General features: G+C 36.6%; 1 protein-coding gene across 1 annotated transcript in view; it reads right to left on the minus strand.

Annotated features, from left to right (window-relative positions):
- The window catches only part of KIF6 (kinesin family member 6), a 540790-nt gene that overhangs the window by 252362 nt on the left and 266440 nt on the right, over positions 1–21988 (minus strand). The window contains exon 13 of the mRNA XM_044675300.1: positions 2604–2618. Coding sequence (XP_044531235.1) covers positions 2604–2618 — 15 coding nt within the window. The remainder of the gene's footprint in view (positions 1–2603; positions 2619–21988) is intronic.

Raw genomic sequence — 21988 nt, forward strand, 5'->3', positions numbered from 1 at the left:
GCACCCTAAAGACTGAGGGACCTTTCTGTTTGACTTGAAACTGAAAACTTCCATTTGTATTGTCTATCCCTTGGGAAATGGGAAGTCCTTGAGAACATGGACTATTGAGTTTTCTGTTTGTATTCTCAGCATTTAGTACAGTACTTTACACATTGTGAGCACTTAATAAATGCTTTTTCACTCTTTCATTCAGTCTTTAGGTGGGACAGCAATTCAGTCTTTCATTCATTCATTCATTCATTCATTCATTCATTCCCCATGAGTACAGGTAGAGTCCAAGGAGAAATGGGTTCAATCTTAGAGCACAAATGACAAGGGATAGATCATAGCTCCTGGTTGCCAGAAGTCCTTAAAGCAGCACCTTCACATATGGCATTACTGGGCTCTCTGTGAAGCCTTGACTCTTCTCTTCTTCACTTATCTAGGCTGTAGATTCTTACAACCAGTTGTTCTGGGCATACCAGTTAGAAGATGGTAAGTCCAAAATCCTCTGGACCTTCCAAAAATCAGAGTTTTTCCTCTATCCAGGGTGAGGGGGTGGTGGTGGTAATCTAGGCAGAGGATAAGGTGCTTTCCTCCTCCCCAGTGATTTATTCTCAACAGTGGCATAAAGCTTACTCACATCTTGGGTCTTCTAGTTTAATTGTTTTATACAGGCTATGTCGAGCACAACCCAGTCCATATTACTACACAAACAGATCTCCTGTTGAAGCTAGAGAGATGTTGAGGCTGTGTTCACACACCTGGTGAACAATGAAGCCATATGGCTGAACAGAGTTAAAAGAAATAATGAAACTTAGTAAAATTATGTTGAAAATCCTCCCATGGTTCCTGCTCTCCTCCCTTCTCCTCTCAGCTGAAGACCATTCAAAGAGAGCTCCCTTTTTTCCTCTCCTCATCTCACATTAGCAGACAACTTCCTCCATCATCTCCTCATTCACTCTGGTCTCAGACAAGAAGATGGAAGTTGGCCCTTCTTGCTAAAGCCAATCTCTCGCCATGAATATGGATATAATCTACTTTTACTTTTTTTTATTCAGAGACATTTTATTTTTCCAATGACATGTAATAATTCTCACATACATTTTCTGTAATTATAAGATCCAGATTGTCTCCCTCCCTCCTTTCCTTCCCCCCTCTCAGAATTGGGAAGTAATTTGATCTCAGTTATACATGTATTATCATGCAAAACATACTTCCATTAGGTGGCTCAGTGGATTGAGAGCTGGGCCCAGAGATGGGAGGTCCTGGGTTCAAATCTAGGCTCAGACACTTCCTAGCTGTGACCCTGGGCAAGTCACTTAACCCCCAATGCCCAGCCCTTACAACACTTTTACCTTAGAACCAATACACAGTATTGATTCTAAGATGGAAGTTAAGGTTTTTAAAAAATTTAAAAATTAAAAAAAAACTTCCATATTATTCATTGTTGTAAGAGAATACTCACATAAAACCAAAACTTCAAAATATAAACACAAATAAATTAAAATGAAAAATAATATGCTTTGATCTGTATTCCAACTTCAACAGTTCTTTCTTTGGAGGTGGATAGCATTCTTTGTCAGAAATCCTTCAAAGTTGTCTTGGTTCATTGTATTGCTGAGAGTAGCTAAATCTTTCACAGTTGATCATCATCTAATATTGCTGTTACTCTGTACAATGATCTCCCAGTTCTGCTTATTTCATTCAGCATCAGTTTGTGTAGATATTTCCAGCTTTTTCTGAAATTATCCTGCTTATCATTTCTTACAACACAATAGTATTCCATCACCATCATATGCCACAATTTGTTCAGCTATTCTCCAATTGATTTATCTTCACGTTTCAAGCAGATTGCCCCACTATGATCTCTGGTGTTTTCCCTATTTTCAAATGCTTTCAATCTTCTGGCTCTTTCCCTGCTGCCTACAAACATGCCCATTTCTCCCCAATCCTTCACAAAATATCATTTGAGCCAACCAATCCTGTTATCTAGAGCTCTTTATCTCTCTTTTCCCTTTTCAGCTTAACTCCTTGAGAAGGCTTCCTGTATTCTATGCCTATATTTCCTCTCCTTTCATTATCTCCTTTTAAACCCTCCACAATCTGGTCTCAGACATTATCATTCAACTTATACTTCCCTCTCCAGAGTTACTTCTTAATTGAAAAAATTATCTCTCAGTTGTGAGATCTCATATAAAAAAGTTAGTCTTCACTATTTATGATTCTACAACATTTTGAAACTTAATTATTTTTCTCCTCCTGGATCCTTGCTATCCTTGTTAGATTTTTTGTACCTCTTTTCTGGTTCTTCTGCCTTCTCAGGCTTCTTTGGTATTTCTTCATGCATGTGATGTCCAGACAACGGATGTCCTTAAAGATGTGTCCTGGACTTTCTTCTCTTTTTGCTCAATGGTATCTCACTTGGTGATTCCATCACCTCCAACATGTTGCATTCTCATCCCCATGAAGATGATTCCCTGAATTATATATCCAAATCTAACCTTTCTACTGACTTACAGTCATGCATCACAGTTGCCTTTTGGGGTCCTCTAACTGAATTTCCCTGAAGGATTTCAAGTTCAACATACTCAAAATAGAACTCATTTTCTTTCCACTAAAACCCTCCCTCTTTCTATCTTTTTTTCTATCAATCACTAACTCAGTTACTCAGTATCATTACCTCAGTCATCCTTAACTACTCTTTACTGTCACTCACTGTACATATCCAATTCATTGACAAGTCTGGTCATTTCTACTACCACAACATTTCTTTTTTCCACTAACACAGCCCCAACCCCAGTTCAAGCCTTAATATGCTCTTACCTGGACTATTGAAATATCTTTCCAACTGGTCTCCCTGCTTCAAGTCTGTCCTTACTTTAATCCACCCTTCCCTTATCTTCAAAGAGGAGTAATGTCTCTAAGCTTTAGTTTGACCATGCCATATCTCTGCTCAGTGAACTCCATGGCATCCTGTTAACTTTAGGATCAAATATAAACTTCTGTTTTGATATATAAAGTTCTTCATAATCTAGTCACTTTCTGTCTAGTCTTCTTATACTTTACTCTTTTCCCAGGATGCTTTGATTCAGCAAAGCTGAGCTACAAATATGATACTCCATGACCAGTGGGGTCCATAAACCAATCTAAATAGACCCCCTATTGAATCTAAGGAGATATCTGGGCCCTCCATAGGCCTTTACTTTGTCTGAATGCTGAAATGCTCTAACCTCTCACCTCTGCCTTTTAGTTTCCCTAGCTTCCTTCAAGTTCAGATCTCACCTTCTGTAAGAGGTCTTTCTTGATCCATTCTATCTGATAATGTTTCCCTTTCTCAGAATGGCATCAAGTTTCGGTTATGATGAAAGAGCCTTTGTGTTCCCAACTCTTAGCCCAGTGTTGGGAACATGACAAGCACCTTATTTAATGGTGGGGAGGGAAACCATACAACAAGGGGTTAAGAAGTGAATGGGTGGTAAGAAGTTGGAGGCAACAGCTGAAGACAGTTTTTATCTAGGATTTTGGTTGTGAAAGAGAAGAGAGCTATAGAATGATAACTTGAAGGAATGACAGTCAAGCTTAGGTTGTTTAAGGATGAAAGAGCTCTGGGCATCTTTATTGACAACAGGGAAGAAGCCAGTAGATGCCAAAAGACTGAAAATTAGAGAAAGAAGGTCAAAAGAGGGAGAAAAAGGTAAGTACAAAAATTTTTTTAAAGTTTTTTTTTTAATGTAGATAAAATTAGGGAAAGATAAGACATAATCAAAGAGAAAAGTTATCAGAGGAGATATGAAGATCCATAATTCCAGAGTCTCTTTGTCAAATAGGTTTTGTCTGTTTAATACAGTTTGAACAATTAGGTTTCAAGCTTGCCCATCATAATCAGGGCCTTGAAGGAGTGGGTTTTTGTCTCAGTCCCCCTTGCCTAAATCCCCACTCAACATGCCACTGTATACCCTAGTTCCTGCCATAGTCATATTATTTCTTCAGACAATGGAACCCTGCCCCTCAGCTGTTGTGTGAGGTCGCACTATCTAATTTCCAGCCTCACTGGTAACTTCATACTTACTTGGACATTATCTGTCTATTATCTGCAACAGAATTGGCCTACTACTTTGATTTTTCACACCTACCCATTGCTGCCCATCACCAGATTTCCTAGATGTTACCTATGTGCCTATCTTTATCTCCTTTTCCATTTTTACCAGATATCCCAATCAGCCTCCCTACCCCCCCCAAAGAAACTACCCCAGTTTTACTTTACATAGCTAGGATTTCATTTGTCTTCCTTGCTTCAGGAGGTACCTCTGTTATATGCAGGTTCTATCTGTCTGCAGTTTGGCCTGCTACCTGAGACTTATGGTGTTAATGCAAGTTCCCTCTACAGGGCACCAGAACAACAAATGCCATTTCTGCAAAAGTTGTTGCCACTAAAATCACCCCTGTTTCTCACTTAGAACTCTTAATGGATCAGTTGCCCCTAATTCTTCTTACTTGCTCTCTTATTTCCAGAACTAATAAAGTAATATCTTATACTTTGGGCCATTTATTTCCTTCAGCAACTAGATCAATAAAATAAAATAATATTAACATCTAGCATTTATATCATGCTTTAAGGATTACAAAAGCACGCTACAAATTTTATCTCATTTGATTTTACAACAACCTTGGGAGGTAAGAGCTATTATTATTTTCATTTTATAGATGAGAAAACTGAGGCAAACAGAAATAAATTGGCCTATATAATAGTGACAAAATTAGAGATATTCAATAAATGTTCGTTGAAAGGCTGAATGAATTAATCTCAATTCCTGCTGCCTAGAAAGGGTGAAGCCTTTGTTGGGAAGTTTCCATTCCCTGTATCAAATATGGGGTGGAGGAATGGTGTTCTTGATATCCCAAATTAGAATTCAGAATATATTTTTCCAAAGAAATAATGTTATAAATGGTGCTTAGCACTGGACACATTTTAAAACCATAGAATGGTGCTAAAGATTTAATTTTTGGAGCTTCCATCCCGTCCCAGTGGCTTTCTTGATAGTTGACTCCCCTATCTGGCCTACTATTTCAGGCAGACTCTAGACATGCTTCACTCCCTACTTACTCACCAGTCATCTTCTCAACCCTCTAGTCAATCACTATGCTGTTGAATGCACATTTTTCCCTTCCTGACCCTCCTTCTCATGATCAAATCTACTTTGTCATTGTTTCTGGAAGTATTGTATCAATCTTCTTCTCTGTGATCCTATGATCCCATTCATCATTCCAGAAAAAAATATATTCCTTCTTTGCCACTCCCTAAGTGTGTTGTTTTTCCCTTTACAATATAATCTCTTTGAGAATAGGGACCATCTTTGCTTTTGTTTTCATATTGCCAGTACTTAATACAATTCCTAGCATATAATAAGCACTTTATAAACACTTTTATATTGATTAATGCATTCATACATTGATTCAATAACACTATACCTCTATTAGGCTTTTTTGGGCTTGTCTAGAGATTTTTTGGTTCATCCTTTTGTCAGGCAATCAGAGGTTAAGTGACTTGCCCAGGGTCACACAGGTAGGCAGTTGGCTAGGGCCAGATTGAACTCATATCTTTCTGACTCCAGGACTATATAAATATGAAATACTCTGGGGTTCAAAGTCCTTCATAATCTAGGCTCCCTCAGTCCCTTTCCAGTCTTCTATATATAACTCCCTACCATCTAGTCACCTTGATCCAGCGTCACTGGCTTTCTGACTATTTCAAGAATTTGATTGAACCAGAGTACTTTGACATTATGTCCAGTTCTCTTTCCATTATACCGTGTCAAACTCTCCAGAGTCTTTATCTTTCTGCTCTAGACATTTTTTTCTGGCTGTTCCCCATGCCTAGAATATTCTCTGTCTTCATCTCAGCCTCCTGGCTTTCCTTCCTTCAAGTCACAACTAAAATCCCAGGACTAGCACCCTATCCACTGAACCACTAAAGCCATTTATAGCATTGTTTCTAGGGGTAAATGTGTTCTGAATCCCAATCAATCAACTTAAAAAATTCATGGACTATATAGCCTTTCAAAGTTTGGAGTCTGACTATATTCGGAACTCAAAGCCTGAATTTTTAAAATAAAAAAAACATTAACCCGATTAATGATGCACCAGCTCCTTCCTTCCTAAAGATGAGCATGGAATTGTTTCAATAGTGTTTATTGACTCTCGGAAAGTCTAAGAGGTTGATAAGAAATGTCAATGATCATTTATTCAATTTAAGAAACCATTACTAATTGCCCACTATGTGCAAGGCACTGTGACTTTTATGTTACAAACAGGTGAAATACCTGTTGTTAGGCAAGAGCCAAAAAATCCTAAGGCTTGGATTCTCACTTCACTTTTTAAAATTCCAATGACATCACCTGGGGAGGGTGGCTAAACCAGTTTGGTTAGCATCTGAAACCGTTAAAAGACACAATGAGTCACCAAGGACTCTGAATACTGACTAGTTCCAGGTGACTATTTGTAACATGCAGTCAGGGAATATTAAAAAAAAAACAACAAAACCCAACAACAATCCAAAATGATTGCTATTTTAAAAAGAACAATATGACTCTTTGCAAACTGCTGAGATGAACAGGCTTATTATTTCAATAAAACTAAAGCAGACATTTAACCCAAAGGACAACAACAAAAGTCCTTTTTTTGGGCTTGTCAGGATGCTTTACAAAGTTGTATAGAATATGGTGAACCATGGATTGTGTTTCATTTTCAAGAAATTTGAAAGAAGCCAGGCTCAACAAAAGGTTGACAGGGAGTGATGCATGCAGAGAGAGAGAGAGAGAAGCCCTTTAATTACCTTAGGAAATATGGTGGATTGGTTTCATTTGCTTTCCATATGTATTTTTAACTTAGGAGATCATTAACTGAAACTGGTAATACCAATGTAAGAGAAAAATAACCCTCCCATCCCCCCAAAATGGACATATTAATTTGTGTACACCTCCAAGATAAAATATGAAATACTCTGGGGTTCAAAGTCCTTCATAACCTAGCCTCCCCAGTCCCTTTCCAGTCTTCTACATATAACTCCCTATCATGTAGTCCTTGATCCAGTGATACTGGCTTTCTGACTATTCCAAGAATTTGATTGAATCAGAGTCCTTTCACATTATGTCCAGTTGTCTTTCCATTGTACTGTGTCAAACTCTCCAGCGTCTTCATCAGTCAGCTCTAGACATTTTTCATGCCTAGAATATTCTCTGTCTTCATCTCAGCTTCCTGGCTTCCTTCCTTCAAGTCACAACTAAAATCCTATCTTTTACAGCAAGTTTTCCCAGTCCCTCTTAATTTTAATGCCTTTCCTCTGATAAAGATTTCCTATCTATCTCACATAAAGCTTGCCTTGTATATATTCATTTGTACATTATCTCCCCATTTAGGGGAGAGATTTAGATTTTTTTTTTAGATTGTAAACTCCTTGAAGGCAGAGACTGTCTTTTGCCTCTTTTGTACCCCTCCTGCTTAGAACAATGCCTACCACAAAACAGGTATTTAATAAATCTTTATTGTTTATGGCACTCTGCCAGCTTCTTAATATCAATTATTCCTGTGCTATCTTAAAGGCACACTGAAAATCCACTCTATTTTACTCAAATTCTGCATTGGGATTAATTTTTTTTCTCTATGAACATATCCATTTTACTTTCTGTTTTATAAGAAATACATTTTTAAAATAAATCAGTCCATTACCAATGTTAGATCTTTATCAATCTTTATGTGAATTGTTGCTAGATAAATATCCAGGGACAGTGAAAAATATCCACAATCTCCCTTCTCCAATAGGATACTGTTCTCCAAAAAAACTTTTTCCTCGTTTATACTTGAACTTTACAAATAGTTTCCATTATTTTTTCCAGTGATTTTCTATTTGAATAAACTTAATTCATTCTCCAAACAAAAACTGTAGTCTAAATCTAGATAGCAACAGTACAAGGGGAATTATCCAGCACTTTTGGCCAAGAGAGAGAGAAAGCAGGAGAGTCAAGTAGAGATGAAGTGGGTTGTGTGTAGGAAGAGAAGGGGGAAGAGGCATAAGGAGGAGGAGGAGGAAAAATGGAAAAGCAGAGGCCTGGGCAGAGTCATCAGGGGCTATTTCTGCATTGGCATAGATCTCCTAAATTCTCTTGGAAAATAATAGCAAACAGGATTCTTTCCATTTTGCCATAAGGAAATGTCCTAAAATGGGTTACTAGTTTGTGGTGCTGAAGACCATGACAGGCCACTTGGTACTATCAGTTCCATTCACTGGTGATAGAAAATGTTTAATAATTCTGATGATGAAGATTGGTCCGCCAATCTTCACCACCACCAACACCATCTATAAACAGTGCACTAAGAACAGTTAGTAAAGGATTCATTACCTCAGAGTCCATCCCCTTGTTTCCAAACCAGTTTCAATGGTAGAATGCAATTCAGCAGCTTTGGAAAGCAGCCATGCAGAAAGAGGGAAAATCACTGCTATTCACTGTTTTATGCTGCCAAGGTAGAAAGTGAAAATAGCATTTTTGGTCCACTGGGATTTGGAAAACACTCCACCGTTCCAGCACAGAAATGCTCGAAATAATGAGATTTAGAAGTAGCATATAAAAGAACTGAGTGGATGTGTCAATTTATCTATCTTTATCTTTTATAGCAAATAAAGGGGAAAGAAATTCCTCCCAATGAGCATATTATTTAAGTTTTTCTAGAGCCATATTAGAAAGCTAGCAAAAGTCAGGTGGCCCAAGTTTCAAAATATCTTATATTTATGTAATAATCTTTGAAATATGTAGCCAAGAGACAGGAAGCAAACTAATCCATTTTTACTACACAAGCCATAGGTTGGCGCCACACCTCAGAGGCCAAATGTATTCCTTAGTACCCAAGGCATTATAAATATATGAAATGAATGCCTATTGAATGAAAATAATGCCTTATGAAATGCCTAATTGCATAAAGCACAGATGAGGCACCATTAAGAGAACCATACCTGCTCATGACGCCTAAAACCTACAATTTAAGGAAGAAGATTCCCAAATGGTTGTATATACCAGTATTGACCTACTTGTCAGTAGATGGGAGTAGGAAGATTTCGGCCTTGCTAAAGGCCATCTGCCAAAGTTTTGCAGATTCATTTTCTTTTTTAGGTAAGGAATGTGATACTATTCTTAATATTTTGCTTTAGATATCTATGCTGGATTTAGAAGTACATTGGATCAATGTGTCATTGCCCTCTTATTCTCTGTAGTCTCAGAGGAATAATAGCTGTCATTTATATGGTGTTTTAAGGTTTATAAAGTAATTCACAAATATTATCTCATTTGACCCTCACAACAACCCTGCAAAGTACTTGCTATTATTATTCTCATTTTATAGTTAAGGAAATTGAGATAGAGATTATGTTACTTGCCCAAAGTCATATAGTTAGCTAGTATTTGAGGTGAGATTAGAATTCAGATCTTGCCGACTCCAGGTTGAGTGTATCAAAGGTGTCACCACAAGTTGTGAAAGGCTTTAAATGCCAAATAGAGTAGTTTTTTTAAAAAATATTTTTCCATATTTACATGATTCATTTTCTTTCCCTCTCCTCCTGCCTCCCTCCTCCCAAAGCTAAAAAGCAATTCCACTCAGTTATATAAATGCTATCACTTGATACCTCAAATAGAGTAGTTTTGGGGTGTGAGTGGGGGGGGCGGGTTCAGGGAGGCTTGCCAAACCCTTTTCATGGTTGCTCATCCACCTTTGGTGTCTACTTTTCTTTTCTTTTTTAAAACTTTGCTACATCTTTTATTTTTTATTTTTTCAGTTACATAAACATTTTTTGACAATTGTTTTTGACATCTTAAAATTTAGTTTTCCTCCCCGAGATGTTTTATATAGATTATAGCCATACTTTCATGTAATACATATTTCCATATTGCTCATGTTATGATGGAACACACATATCACACATACAATAGAGATCTCATGAAAGATATATAGGGGAAAATGGCATGTTTTTATCTGCATTCTTCCAACAGTTCCTTTTTTGGCTTTGGATAGCATTTTTGACATGATTCCCTTGTGGTTATCTTGGGGACTTGCATGGTTTATAATGGTTTAGTCCTTCACAACTGATCATCGTAAATATTCCTGTTACTATATATACATTGCTTTCCTGGTTCTGTTCAATTCACTGTGCATCAGTTCATATAAGTCTTTCCAGGTTTTTTTTAATTCATCCTGTTCATTGTTCCTTGTGACACAATTGTATTCCATTACAACCATATACCACAACTTGTTCAACCATTCTCCAAGTGACGGACAGCCTCTCATTTTCTAATTCTTTGCCACTACAAAAAGAGCTACTAAAAATATCTTGGTATAGGTGGGTCCTATTCCCCTAACTCTGATCTCTTTGGGATACAAAACCAGTAGTGGTTATGTTGGGACAGAGGTCATGCATAGTTTTGAGGCCCATTGATCCTCGTTCCCTATTGCTGTCCAGAATGGTTATTAGTTCGTAGTTCCACCAATAGTGTATTAGTGTCCCAATTTTCCCACATCCTCTCCAACACTTATCATTTTCCTTTTTGGTTATGTTAGCCAATCTGTTAGTTGTGAGGTGGTTAGCTCAGAGTTGTTTTAATTTGCATTTCTATAATCATTAGTTATTTGGGGCTTTTTTCATATGATTACGGATAGTTTTAATTTCCTCCCCTGAGAATTGCCTGTTCGTGTGCTTTGACCATTTTTCAATTGGGGAATGTTTTGTATTCTAGTCTACCTTTCACCCAACTCTCATCTATGGCTCCAAGAAGCATGCATAGCTGCCACACTTCAGGAAACTGTCTCCCAGGTTGAGGGTAAACAACAGACCTCAAACCTGTTGGGTGAATCCCAAATGTGAACATTTCTCCCAGAAGAATGGGTGGATGAGAATAATTTGTTCCATAGGCCACAAAGGTGGTTGAAGAAGGAACTGTGGAACACTTAGAGCTTTGTCAGACATCAAAGACACCAACATTATTCACAGCATTCCAGTCTACCACTTACTAGTTGTTTAACTTTTGTCTTACCACTGGACTTCAATGACTCCAGAAGAGAGAGTTAGGCTGATGATTTTGTACAACTCTGCCTCACTTAAATCAAATTCATGCACAAGACATCACCCCACGATGTCATTGGTCCTCTTTGAAATGAAAGAATGAACAACAATAATTGAAGAGTTCATATATGTTCCTGGAGGTCTGAGGAGTGGGAGTGAAGGTGAGGACACTGAGTAGGAAGTTACATGATTAGATCTTAGGAATCACATAATTTGAGGGCTATATGAAAAATGGATTGCAGCCATCCCAGCCACCTCTTCATTTGCCACAAACTGCTCTGCTTGTTTTTGACTCCAATATCATGATTGTGATTTCTCCTTCCCCCTCACTCCCACAAGTGTTTAAAAAACCCTTAATTTTGTCCTAGCCTAGGCTCTAAGACAGAAGGGCAACATCTAGGAAAACAGGGTAAAATGGCTTGCTCAGGAGTCACATAGCTAGGAAGTGTCTGGAGCTAGATTTGAAGGTCCTCTTGACTCCAGGCCTGACTCTTTATCCACTGAGCCACCTAGCTGCCCCTCCCCATAGACCATTCACCAGGAAACTCATCATCATAGAGACTACTTCAGCTTTAGTAATCATATAGCATCAGCAACCTCATTTGCTTCTATATAGCTGATTGGAGAGCTGAAGGGGATAACAAAAAACTTCTATAGACTCCTATTATAGGAGGCTCAAAATTCCAACCATCTCTTGGATGGTCATCATCATCATTGGCCATCAGCCATTCTGCCTGGGTTCAACTCTAATATTATCATCATGCCCCATGCCAGGTACCCTCTGGTGCCCTCCTACTGGGTATAGCAGGAGAGAGGAGGGAGAGTAGGCAGATTTTGGATAATTGAAAAAGATACATTTTAATAAAAAAGGAAGATAAACTGGAAGTAGAATTAATAAAAATTTGGCAACTGAGGAGCTATATGGGATGAGTGAGAGTGAGAAGCTAGTGATAATAGTGAGTGAGAAAGTATAAATACAGAAGAGAATAGACTTCAAGATAGAGCCTTGGAGAACACCTGCAGTTAGTGGGCATGGTACAATGAATCACCAAAGCACACTGAGGAGTGTAGGTCATATAAATAGGAGAACCATGCACATCATAAAAACCCAGAGAAGACAGACTATGCAGGAGGAGAGGATGATTAATGGCATCAAGTGCTTCAGAGACATCAATCAAAAAGGATGAGGCTTAAGGGGTCAGCTAGGTGGTTCAGTGGATAGAGAGCCAGGCTCAGAGATGGGAGGTTCCAGGTTCAAATCTGGCCTCAGACACTTCCTAGCTGGTGAGTCTAGGCAAGTCACTTAACCTCCATTGTCTAGCCCCCACCACTCTTCTATCTTGGAATCAATACACAGTACATGTACAATACAATACTGTGTATTGGTTCCAAGATGGAAGGTAAGGGTTAGGGGGGAAAAAAGGATGAGAGTTAAGCCAAATGTATATTAAAGCCAGATTTTGAACAGAGCCAGTTGAACAGAGCCAACTTTTTGGTGTTGGCATTTACACCTCAGATAGTGGCAAATACTACAAATTAAGGCTTAATTTGTCATTTAATTTAGCCTTAAGAAAGTGATGGAGAAAATGTCCATAATTCATATTAAACTCAAAACTATGTGTCTTTGTGCACATTACCCTTTACCCCAGCAGGGAGCCAGTTGTTAAATATTTACCACTATACTTCTGGACAGGACTATTAGATTTGGCAATAAAAAGACCACTGGCAGCTTTGGAGAGAACAGTTTCAGTTGAGTGATGAAGTTGGAAGCTAGACTGCATAGGGCTAAAGAGTGAAAGTAAAGGAAGTGGAGGGAATGTGCATGGATAGCTTTTTCTAGGAATTTGGTTGAGTAATCAATCAACCAATCAACGCACAATTATTATGTGCCTACTGTGCCAGACATTGTTCTTGATCCTGAGGATACTGATACAAAAAGTGCAATAATGCCCAACTCACAATCAAAGAAGACAGTCCATACCATCATCCGAGGAATCCAAAGAAGAGAATCCATTCGTACATCATTGAAAATGCATATATAGAGAGCAGTTATAAGTGAAATACAAAGTTGATAAGAAGGGAAGACACTGGCAAGTTATGGGATCAGGAAAGTTTTTGTGTCTAGTAGCCTGAGCAACCTCTCAAAGGAGGGGAAGTACTCTGAGAGATGGAAGTGAGGAGGGAATGCATTCCAGAGTTGGGTGGTGTCCAGTACACAGGAGCAGAGAATGTGAAGAATAGAATAAGGATGGAAAGATGGGGCTGGTTGTGAAAAGCTTTAAAAGTCAAACAGAGGAGTTTATATTTTATTAGAGGCAGTGAGAGTTTATTGGGTAGGGAGGGTTGACATGATCAGATTTGTGTTTAAAGGAAAATTATTTTGGCAGCTGTGCAGAGGATGGATTGGAGGAGGGGAAAAATCTGAGGCAAAGAGATCAATTAGTAAGTAGTTTCAGTACTCTAGGGGCAATCTTATGGCCCTTTCAATTTCTTACCTATGGATACTCTCTTTCTTCCCTACTTCTATAACTCTGAGTGTCCCTCATTGGCCTTCACTTGCTCTCTTTACTTGCTATATTAGCCCACTGATTCTCATAGCTTCCATTATCACTACTCATGAGGATGATATTTCAAATAACATCTCTAGTTCTAACCTCTCTCCAACACTCTGGTCCCATATTTTTGACTATCTCTATCTCCTTACCATTAAAAATGCTTTTTTAACACCCTTACCTTCCACCTTAGAATCAATATTATGTATTTGCTCCAAGACAGAAGAGCTGTAAGATGGGGATTAAATGACTTGCTCAGGATCACACAGCTAGGAAGTGTCTGAGGTCAGATTTGAATCCAGGACCTCCCATCTCTGGGCCTGTCTTTCAATCCACTGAGCTACCTAGCTGCTCTTTCCTTGCCATTTTAAAGTAGTGAAAGGGGAAGAGAAATATAAAGTGATAATTTGAAGTTATGTAACAGTTTAGTGAAGGCTTTTTAAGGATGGGGAATGTGGGCATGTTTGTCGACAGGAAGGAAAGAATCGGTAGAGTTTGAAGATTAGAGCGAAGGGGTGATGAGAAGGATAATCTATTAGGGAATATAGGAGGGGAGGGAATCTAAAGTCATTGAGCTTCCTCAGTGTCTTCTGGAAAGAAGAGCTTTTTCTTTCCTTTTGAGAGGTTCAGTTAAAAGTCTGTTCTGTGTGTTTTGGACAGGTTAATGAAACTCCATCCCTTATTATGTATCTTATTAACCTGAATGTTTGCAGGTGAATTATCTATAGACCTTTAGAAATAAGTCAGAAACTGATGTTTCTATGAGGAAGATGTGTGTGGAGGTAGCAAAACTAGCTATAGAAATTATTACTGAGACAAGGTGCTCCTCATACCTCCTCCACCAGGAGAATCCTGTCTATCTTGTCAAGGGTCATGTGTTCAATTGACATATGTTATCCTAAGTTGTATTGTTATTTGATATATGTCTTGTCACCAGGATTATAACATAGATCCTCTCAGGCAGAGTACGTGTCTCATAATTCTAGATTTATAGCACTTGGCTGGTATCCTATACAGAGCAGACACTCAATAAATGTTTATTGATCACAAGGAAATAAAAAATGATATATACCAGAAGTATCATCCCCAAAGAAATCCCAACCTTAATCTTCCCTAATAAAGTCAATCTTACAACCCTGCCAGTTTTTTACCTCCGGATACTTTCCTTCTTTTCTACCCCTGTAATTTTGGGTATCTCTCAATGATCTTGACTTTCTTTTCTCCCTGTATTAACCCATTGATTCTCATAGCTTCTATTCTCACCACCTGCAGCAATGATATCTCAAATAACATCTCTGGTTCTCACCTCACTCCAACATTCTAGTCCCATACTTTTTACTATATCGTATCACCATTTAGATTTCTTTTTTTAGAAGAGCAACTGTATAAAGCTTAAAAAAACTTAAACTCAAACTATAACTATGTCAAAAAGAGAAATTGTCATAGGATCCTGAATCTAGATTTGAAGTCAAAGGATATGAGTTTGATCCCTGGTTTCTTCAGTGAATCCTTATGTGATCTTGGGCAAGGCACTGAACCTCTTTGACCTTTAGTTTGTCAGCTATAAAATGATCTCATAATCTAGAATTAAAAGGAATCTCAGAGGCCATTTAGACAACCCTTCATTTTAGGAATGATGAAGCTGCAGTCCAAAGTGGCTAAAGTGACGGGTACACTAAAATAATAAGCATCAGAAGTGGAATTTTAAGTGAGTTCCTATGATTCTAGAGTTAATACTTTTTTATGGTACTTCACTGCCTCCCTCTTTCTTCCTAAAACATTTCATTTTGCCATCTATCCTCATTTCTACTCATTTTTTACTATAATTATTCTAGTTTTCCAAATCAAAACGTCTGAAATCATCTTTAATTATTCCCTGTTCTTCATCTCCCTGTTTCAAATCTCTTCCTATATCTTTTTAATTCAGCTATCAATCTTATGGATTTCCCCCCCTTGTTTTGTGTGTGTGTGTGTGTGTGTGTGTGTGTGTGTGTGTGTGTGTGTGTGTGTGTGTGTTTATTGGCAGATTTGGTTTTTACATCACCTTCGTCCAGAATGTCTCTTTCTAGACTGACTCATATAGTACAGTATTATTCTATTACATTCATACACCACATTTGGCTTATTCCACAAAGAAGTTAGAATCTATATTTTGTTTCTAGTTCTTTGCTTATCACAGAAAGTTCTAATGTAAATATATTAGTGTGCAGGCCTTTCTGTCTTTGGCCTCCTAGGTATATATGTCTAACTTTGGAACCAAAAGATATAGGCATTTTAGTGGCTTAAAAAAGTAATAATTTCACATTATTTTTAAAAAAATGTTTGATCAATCATAATTCTACTAAGAGTGAATTACTGATCCTTTGTTTCCACAAGCCTCTCAACATTTTGACTCTTCCTATCTTTTGCCACCTTTGCCAATTTGTTGGGTCTGAGATGGAACCTTGGATTTATTTTGATTTGCATTTCTTTTATTATTAGTGATTTAAAGGAATATGTCATATTTCTATTATGTATTTGTTAGTTCCCTTATGTATCTCAGATATCAAACCCTTATTAGAGATTGTTGATGCAAAGATTGTTTTCCCCCTAATAGACAGCTTCCTTTTTTATCCTATTTGCACTGATATTGTTTGTGCAAAAGCTTTTAAATTTAACAGAATCAAAACTTTTAATTTTTTTGATTGCCTCTATTGTTGGAACTTGGCAATTATTAAGGAAGGGCAGTCATCCTTCTGCACCAATGATAATCTTTGCAATGAGCCAGTGCTTAGCCGAAGTCTTTTCTTCCAGCAAGGCCTAGAGGAAAAAGCCTGTCAGAAGAATATTATGAAGCTTCATTGCCTGTGGGAAACATCAGGGTTGACCCGTGGCAGTACTACTAAACTTTTTATGGCTTGCTAAATGATAAATATGTTAGTTATCATGGGTTATTAGCATTTTTAGGGTGCCCTCCTGGCCTGATGATTATGGAAGTAGATCAGAATAACTTTTACTCCTTTTTTTTTCTTTCTGCATTTTTAAGTGTTTCCTTCTAAAGTATAATCTTTTAAACCCTAATGTTTAGAGTCTCTAATGCATTTTAAAATCTAAAACCTAAGTGGTGGGACTAACACTAATTTAGGCTTTACAATAGCCTCTCTCTTTATTTGGCTAAGAACTGGCTCTATCCCCCTATTGTAAAAGTATCTGATATTGCTTTCTAATTTTTTTAATTGCATGACCTCTAATATTCTTACAATATATCCATTTTGAGCTTATTGTGATATGCAGAATAAGATATTAGCCTAAAATTAATTCTTATCATACTGATTTTTCCTTTTTCTAGCAATTCTTCTTAAATAGGGAGTTCTCTTTGTGATTTGCTTTTAAGAGTTTACTTAACTGTGAGGTCAAAATGATTTTTATTATAATACTAGTATGTTTTAATTTTTAATATACTCAATATTGATAGATATAGCTCACATAAAAAGTTCTTTTGGGGGTCTCTCAATAATTTGTAAAACTGTAAAGGGGTCTTGATACTAAAAAGTTTGAGAACTGCTGGACTGTATGATTAGATAGATTTAGAAATAACTAAATATCTAGACCAGGACTTCTTCAATTTTGTATCATAGATCCCTATGACAGTCTGGTGAAACCTATACCCTGCCATTCTTAGAATAGTATATTTAGCTACATCAAATATATGGGCTTATATTATATTTATTATTAATGATATATTTTTACATTATATTTACTAAAATTTGTTGAAATGTATTTATTAAAATCTTTTTAAGTTTATAGACACCAAATTAAAAACCCTTGATCTAGACCTAAAGATTGATGATTAATAGATAACTATTAATTGTGAAAGTGGCATTAGTGAAGTACTCAAGCACCAGTCCTTAATTTTATGCTGTCTAATATTTTAAATGAATGATTTGGATAAAAATTATAATATGATCAAATTTGGAGATGACACAAGGTAGTGAGAGTTGACACTCTAGAAGACAGAGTTGGAACCACATTAGATCCTACTTAGATAGGCCCATGGACTTCTTAGGAGAAAATTTATTAAGGATAAATGTCAAGTCCTGCTTCAATACTTTAAGGAATCCATGATCTCATCCATGTGGGTACCCCTTCAACATTCATCCTGTGTGATTCTTGTCCATGTCTTTCTGTAAATCCTGTGGAGGATTTATCCACCACACTAGTAGGACACATGAATACTATTTTACCAGCTAGGTTGTCCATCAAACATAATTAGGCTTCTAAAAATGTCTTATACTTCCTTTCTAAAAATCAAGTGAATGGATGAAAGTATAGAATGAAAAGATGTTGCTAGATAATAGTTCATGTGATAATTTGTCACATAACAAAAAACCTGGGAGATTTTGGTGGACTCCAAGTTCAGTATAAGTTAACAGTGTGAAACAGATGCCAAAAAATTATATTATTTCAGTTTGTTAATAGAAGCATATTGTTTGGAATATGGAAGATCGTTGTCCTATTAAACTTTGTTCTTTTCAGGTCATATCTGAAATACAATGTGCCACATTTTCAGAGGAACATTAACAAATCGGAGCACATGCAGCATGTGGAATCATGAATGGCAAGAGGGCTTGAAAACCATGTCAGACAAGGATTGGTCAAAAGAATTAGGAATGCTCAGCATGGAGAAGAGAAAGATATGATAAATGTTTAAGTATTTGAAGGAGGATTAGATCTATTTTACTTGTTTTTCAGAAGAAACAGCTAGGAATGATGGGAAGAAACTTCATAATGACAGATTTCAGCTCAATAGGAGGAAAAAAATTTCCAATATTAGCACTGTCTCAAAGAAAAATAGGATGCCTATGGAGGCAATAACAACAACAATAGTTAGCTTTTATATAGTGCTGTAAGGTCGTAAGGCAATGAGTCCCTCTTCCACCTCAGTTTTCAAGATGTCTGGATGACCTCATCAGGTTATCATTGAATGAGTTACTGTTCAGTTCTGGGTGGAGTAGTATCAAAATGAGGTCCTATATCATCTCTCACATTATTTGATTATGTAAAAACTCTGTTACTTGGTCTTCTATTAACTGGAACTCTTCGATAACAGTAACTAACATTTATTTATTTATTTTCATAACTAACATTTAATTAGCACTCTGAGGTTTGTAAAATATTTTAGAGACATACTCTCATTTGATACTCAACAATCTTGCAAGCCAATACTAACATCATCACCATTTTATAGAATGCAAAAATTAGGCACAGAGAGGTTAAATCTAGGATCACAAAGCTAGTAAGTATCTAAACTGTGATTTATGCCCAAGTTTTCCTGATTCCAGCCCTAGTGCTCTATATTCTATACTACATTGCTTCTTTCTACTTTAAAAAATAAATTTAATTGACATCTTTGTTTTTTGTTTACATCACCAAAATTTTCCCCTGGACTCCCTCCTAGAGAGCCATTCCATAAAACAAATATTTTTGAAGCAAAAAAATTTAAAAAAATCAGTAAAACTGATACATTGAAAAATTAAGACAATATATGCAATGTACAGACCTCTTACCTTTGCAAAGGAATGGGGTGGAGGTGTCTTCTCTTATCTTTTCTTTGGAGATGTGCTTGTTCTTTGTAATTTTGTAACACTCACTTTTTAGTTTTTTCATTGTTCTTTCTGTTTACATTATTTATAGTCATGGTATATATTGTTTTCTTGGCTCTGCTTACTTCATTCTATCAGTTCATGTGAAACTTTCCATAGTTCTTTACATTGATCATAAACATCATTTTTTATAGCACAATAATATTCCATTACATTCACTACAATTCAAAGAACCATTCCTCAATCACTGGGCATCTACTTTGTCTCCAATTCTTTGCTCTGACAAAAAAAATACAGCTACAATATTTTGTTATAGATGGGGGCTTTCTTATCAATAACTTCCTTGAACATTAATTGAAGTACAAGCCTACTAATATAATTTGTGGGTTAAAAGGTAAGAACATTTTAGTCACCTTTTTGCATGAATCCAAATTGCTTTCCAAAATCATTCTACTGAAATCAGTACTCCACCAACAATGCACTAATGTGTCTATCTTCCTTCAAGCCCTCCATTATTGATTATGTCCTTCTTCTCAACTTTGCTGTTTTTCAGTACCTGAAGGTTGTTTTAGTTTGCATTTGTCTAATTCATAGTAATATGAACTATCCTTTCATAGGGCTATTAATAGATTGCAATTTTTCTTTCCAAAACTGCTTCCCTCCATCCCAAATATCTTGAAAACTTACTCATTGGGGAATGAATTTGGTCTTAACTATATCAGTAAATTGTTTATATATATTGGATACCAAATCATTGTCATTTCTCTTTTGGTCCTAGGTGCATTAATTTTGTTTGTGCAGAAGATTTCCAGTTTCATGTAATCAAAATTATACATTTATCTTTTGCAATTGCTCCTATCCTTGTTTTGTTTAGAAAAGCTTCTCTCGATCAATTTGCATATATACATATATCTAAGACAATGAAAATTTATCTTTATGACTTTGGGATATTACCTTATAGAATCCTGAAATTCCTTCTGAATCGCCAAAGAAAGTTGTAATTATCCTCAGGATAGTTTTAGTTTTAAGTCTATTTTACTTTCTTCTATTCTCAGAAAATTAGTCATTTGTATCTGGTATTACACAGGATAAATTTCTATTAACCAAAATAATTTAACTAACCAGAATAGCTCATTAAACTGATATGCTGAATAAAAAGGAAATTTACAATAATGTGATTTGATGGTGAAGAAAATAGAGATGGTTGATTGAACGAATAGTTCACTCCAATTCTCTTTATGATTCCTGCATAGAAAATCAAAATGGTAGCAGTAATTCTTGTCTTTCTTCAGTAACATCCTTCACTTTGCCAATAGGAATTACAATGAAGTTTGGTAGAATAATTTTCTATTGACTCCATTTAAATGGGAATGACTCCTGTCTTTATAAATTTTTGTTTCTTTGATAAATATTTCATGACCCAGACAATCAGAAATGAGAACATGTTAAGTGATTTGGCATTTAAATAACCAAATAGACCACCTTTTAACCCTTGTAATATGTAAAAAAAGAAAAAAATGCATTTCTTGTGCATAGTATTTATTATTTCTTAGTGCAAGATGCATTGGAAAAAGAACAGTAGTGTATTGGCTCTACATAATGTCAATAGGAAAGGCCCACTAATTCTTATGTAATCACACAATAAACATTTATTAAGCACTTACTATTTGCAAAGCATTGTGCTAGGAGCTGGGGATACAAAGACAAAAATTAGCCAAAAAGACTCTCTGTTCCTGTGAAGGAAGGGCTTATATGGGAGACAGGAGGGGTAGAGGAGGGAATAGAGAAGAATTATAACACATAAAAAATACATGTAAGTAACAAGATAATTTGAGGATGGAGAGAGGGAAAATTGTGCTAAGCCTTCAATGAAGCAGAGGATTCTAAAAGGAGGAAGTCAGTCAAGAGGGCATTCCAGACATGGAGGGCAGCCTTGTCTACAGAGTCAGGAGGTAGTAAATAAATGAATTTGTCTTTAAGCAGAATGCATTAAGGAGAGTAATAGGAAATAAATCTATTTGTGAAGAGCTTTAAATGTCAAATATGGTAAAAGAAACCATGTGGTTTATAGTATCTATCTGAATAGGATCGTGGTAGTTACTCATAACCTGGAAGCAAGGAAGTGATTGGCCTTATAAACAGGTTAGAAGGTGCATCTCTTGAGAAGGGTGTCATAAAGTCATAGATTTAGAAATGGGGGGAACTTGAGAAGTTATATAGTCCAAATCTTTAATTTTACAGATGAGAGGTTAAATGGTTTGCCCCAAGTCACACATGTAGAAAAAAATAATGGCCTAGCAGGTGAATATTCAAACCCAGGACCCCTGAATTCTAATGCAGCAGACTATCCTGTGTGTCATACTGCCTCAGCTGTCCATCATCTCATTTTCTTGGTTGTATCTATCAGTTTAAATCAGCCAGGGCTTCAGACATTTAGGATACCTAAATGCTAGTACTGATTCAGAACTGGGTAGCACGTTATTCTTGGACAAAGAATCATGAATTGAAGACAAAAGGACAGTCTTAGAAGACTCTCCTATTTTCATCCTCTAATATTTGTCTTTCCTTTGTTCTTTTAATCCTTCTCCTCTTCTTCTTCATTTCTTTCTTTCTTTCTTTCTTTCTTTCTTTCTTTCTTTCTTTCTTTCTTTCTTTCTTTCTTTCTTTCTTTCTTTCTCTCTCTTCCTCTCTCTCTCTGTCTCTCTCTCTCTGTCTCTCTCTCTCTCTGTCTCTGTCTCTGTCTCTGTCTCTCTCTCTCTCTTTCTCTTTCT

This window comes from Gracilinanus agilis, chromosome 4 (assembly GCF_016433145.1).
Source record: "Gracilinanus agilis isolate LMUSP501 chromosome 4, AgileGrace, whole genome shotgun sequence".
Lineage (NCBI taxonomy): Eukaryota > Metazoa > Chordata > Mammalia > Didelphimorphia > Didelphidae > Gracilinanus > Gracilinanus agilis.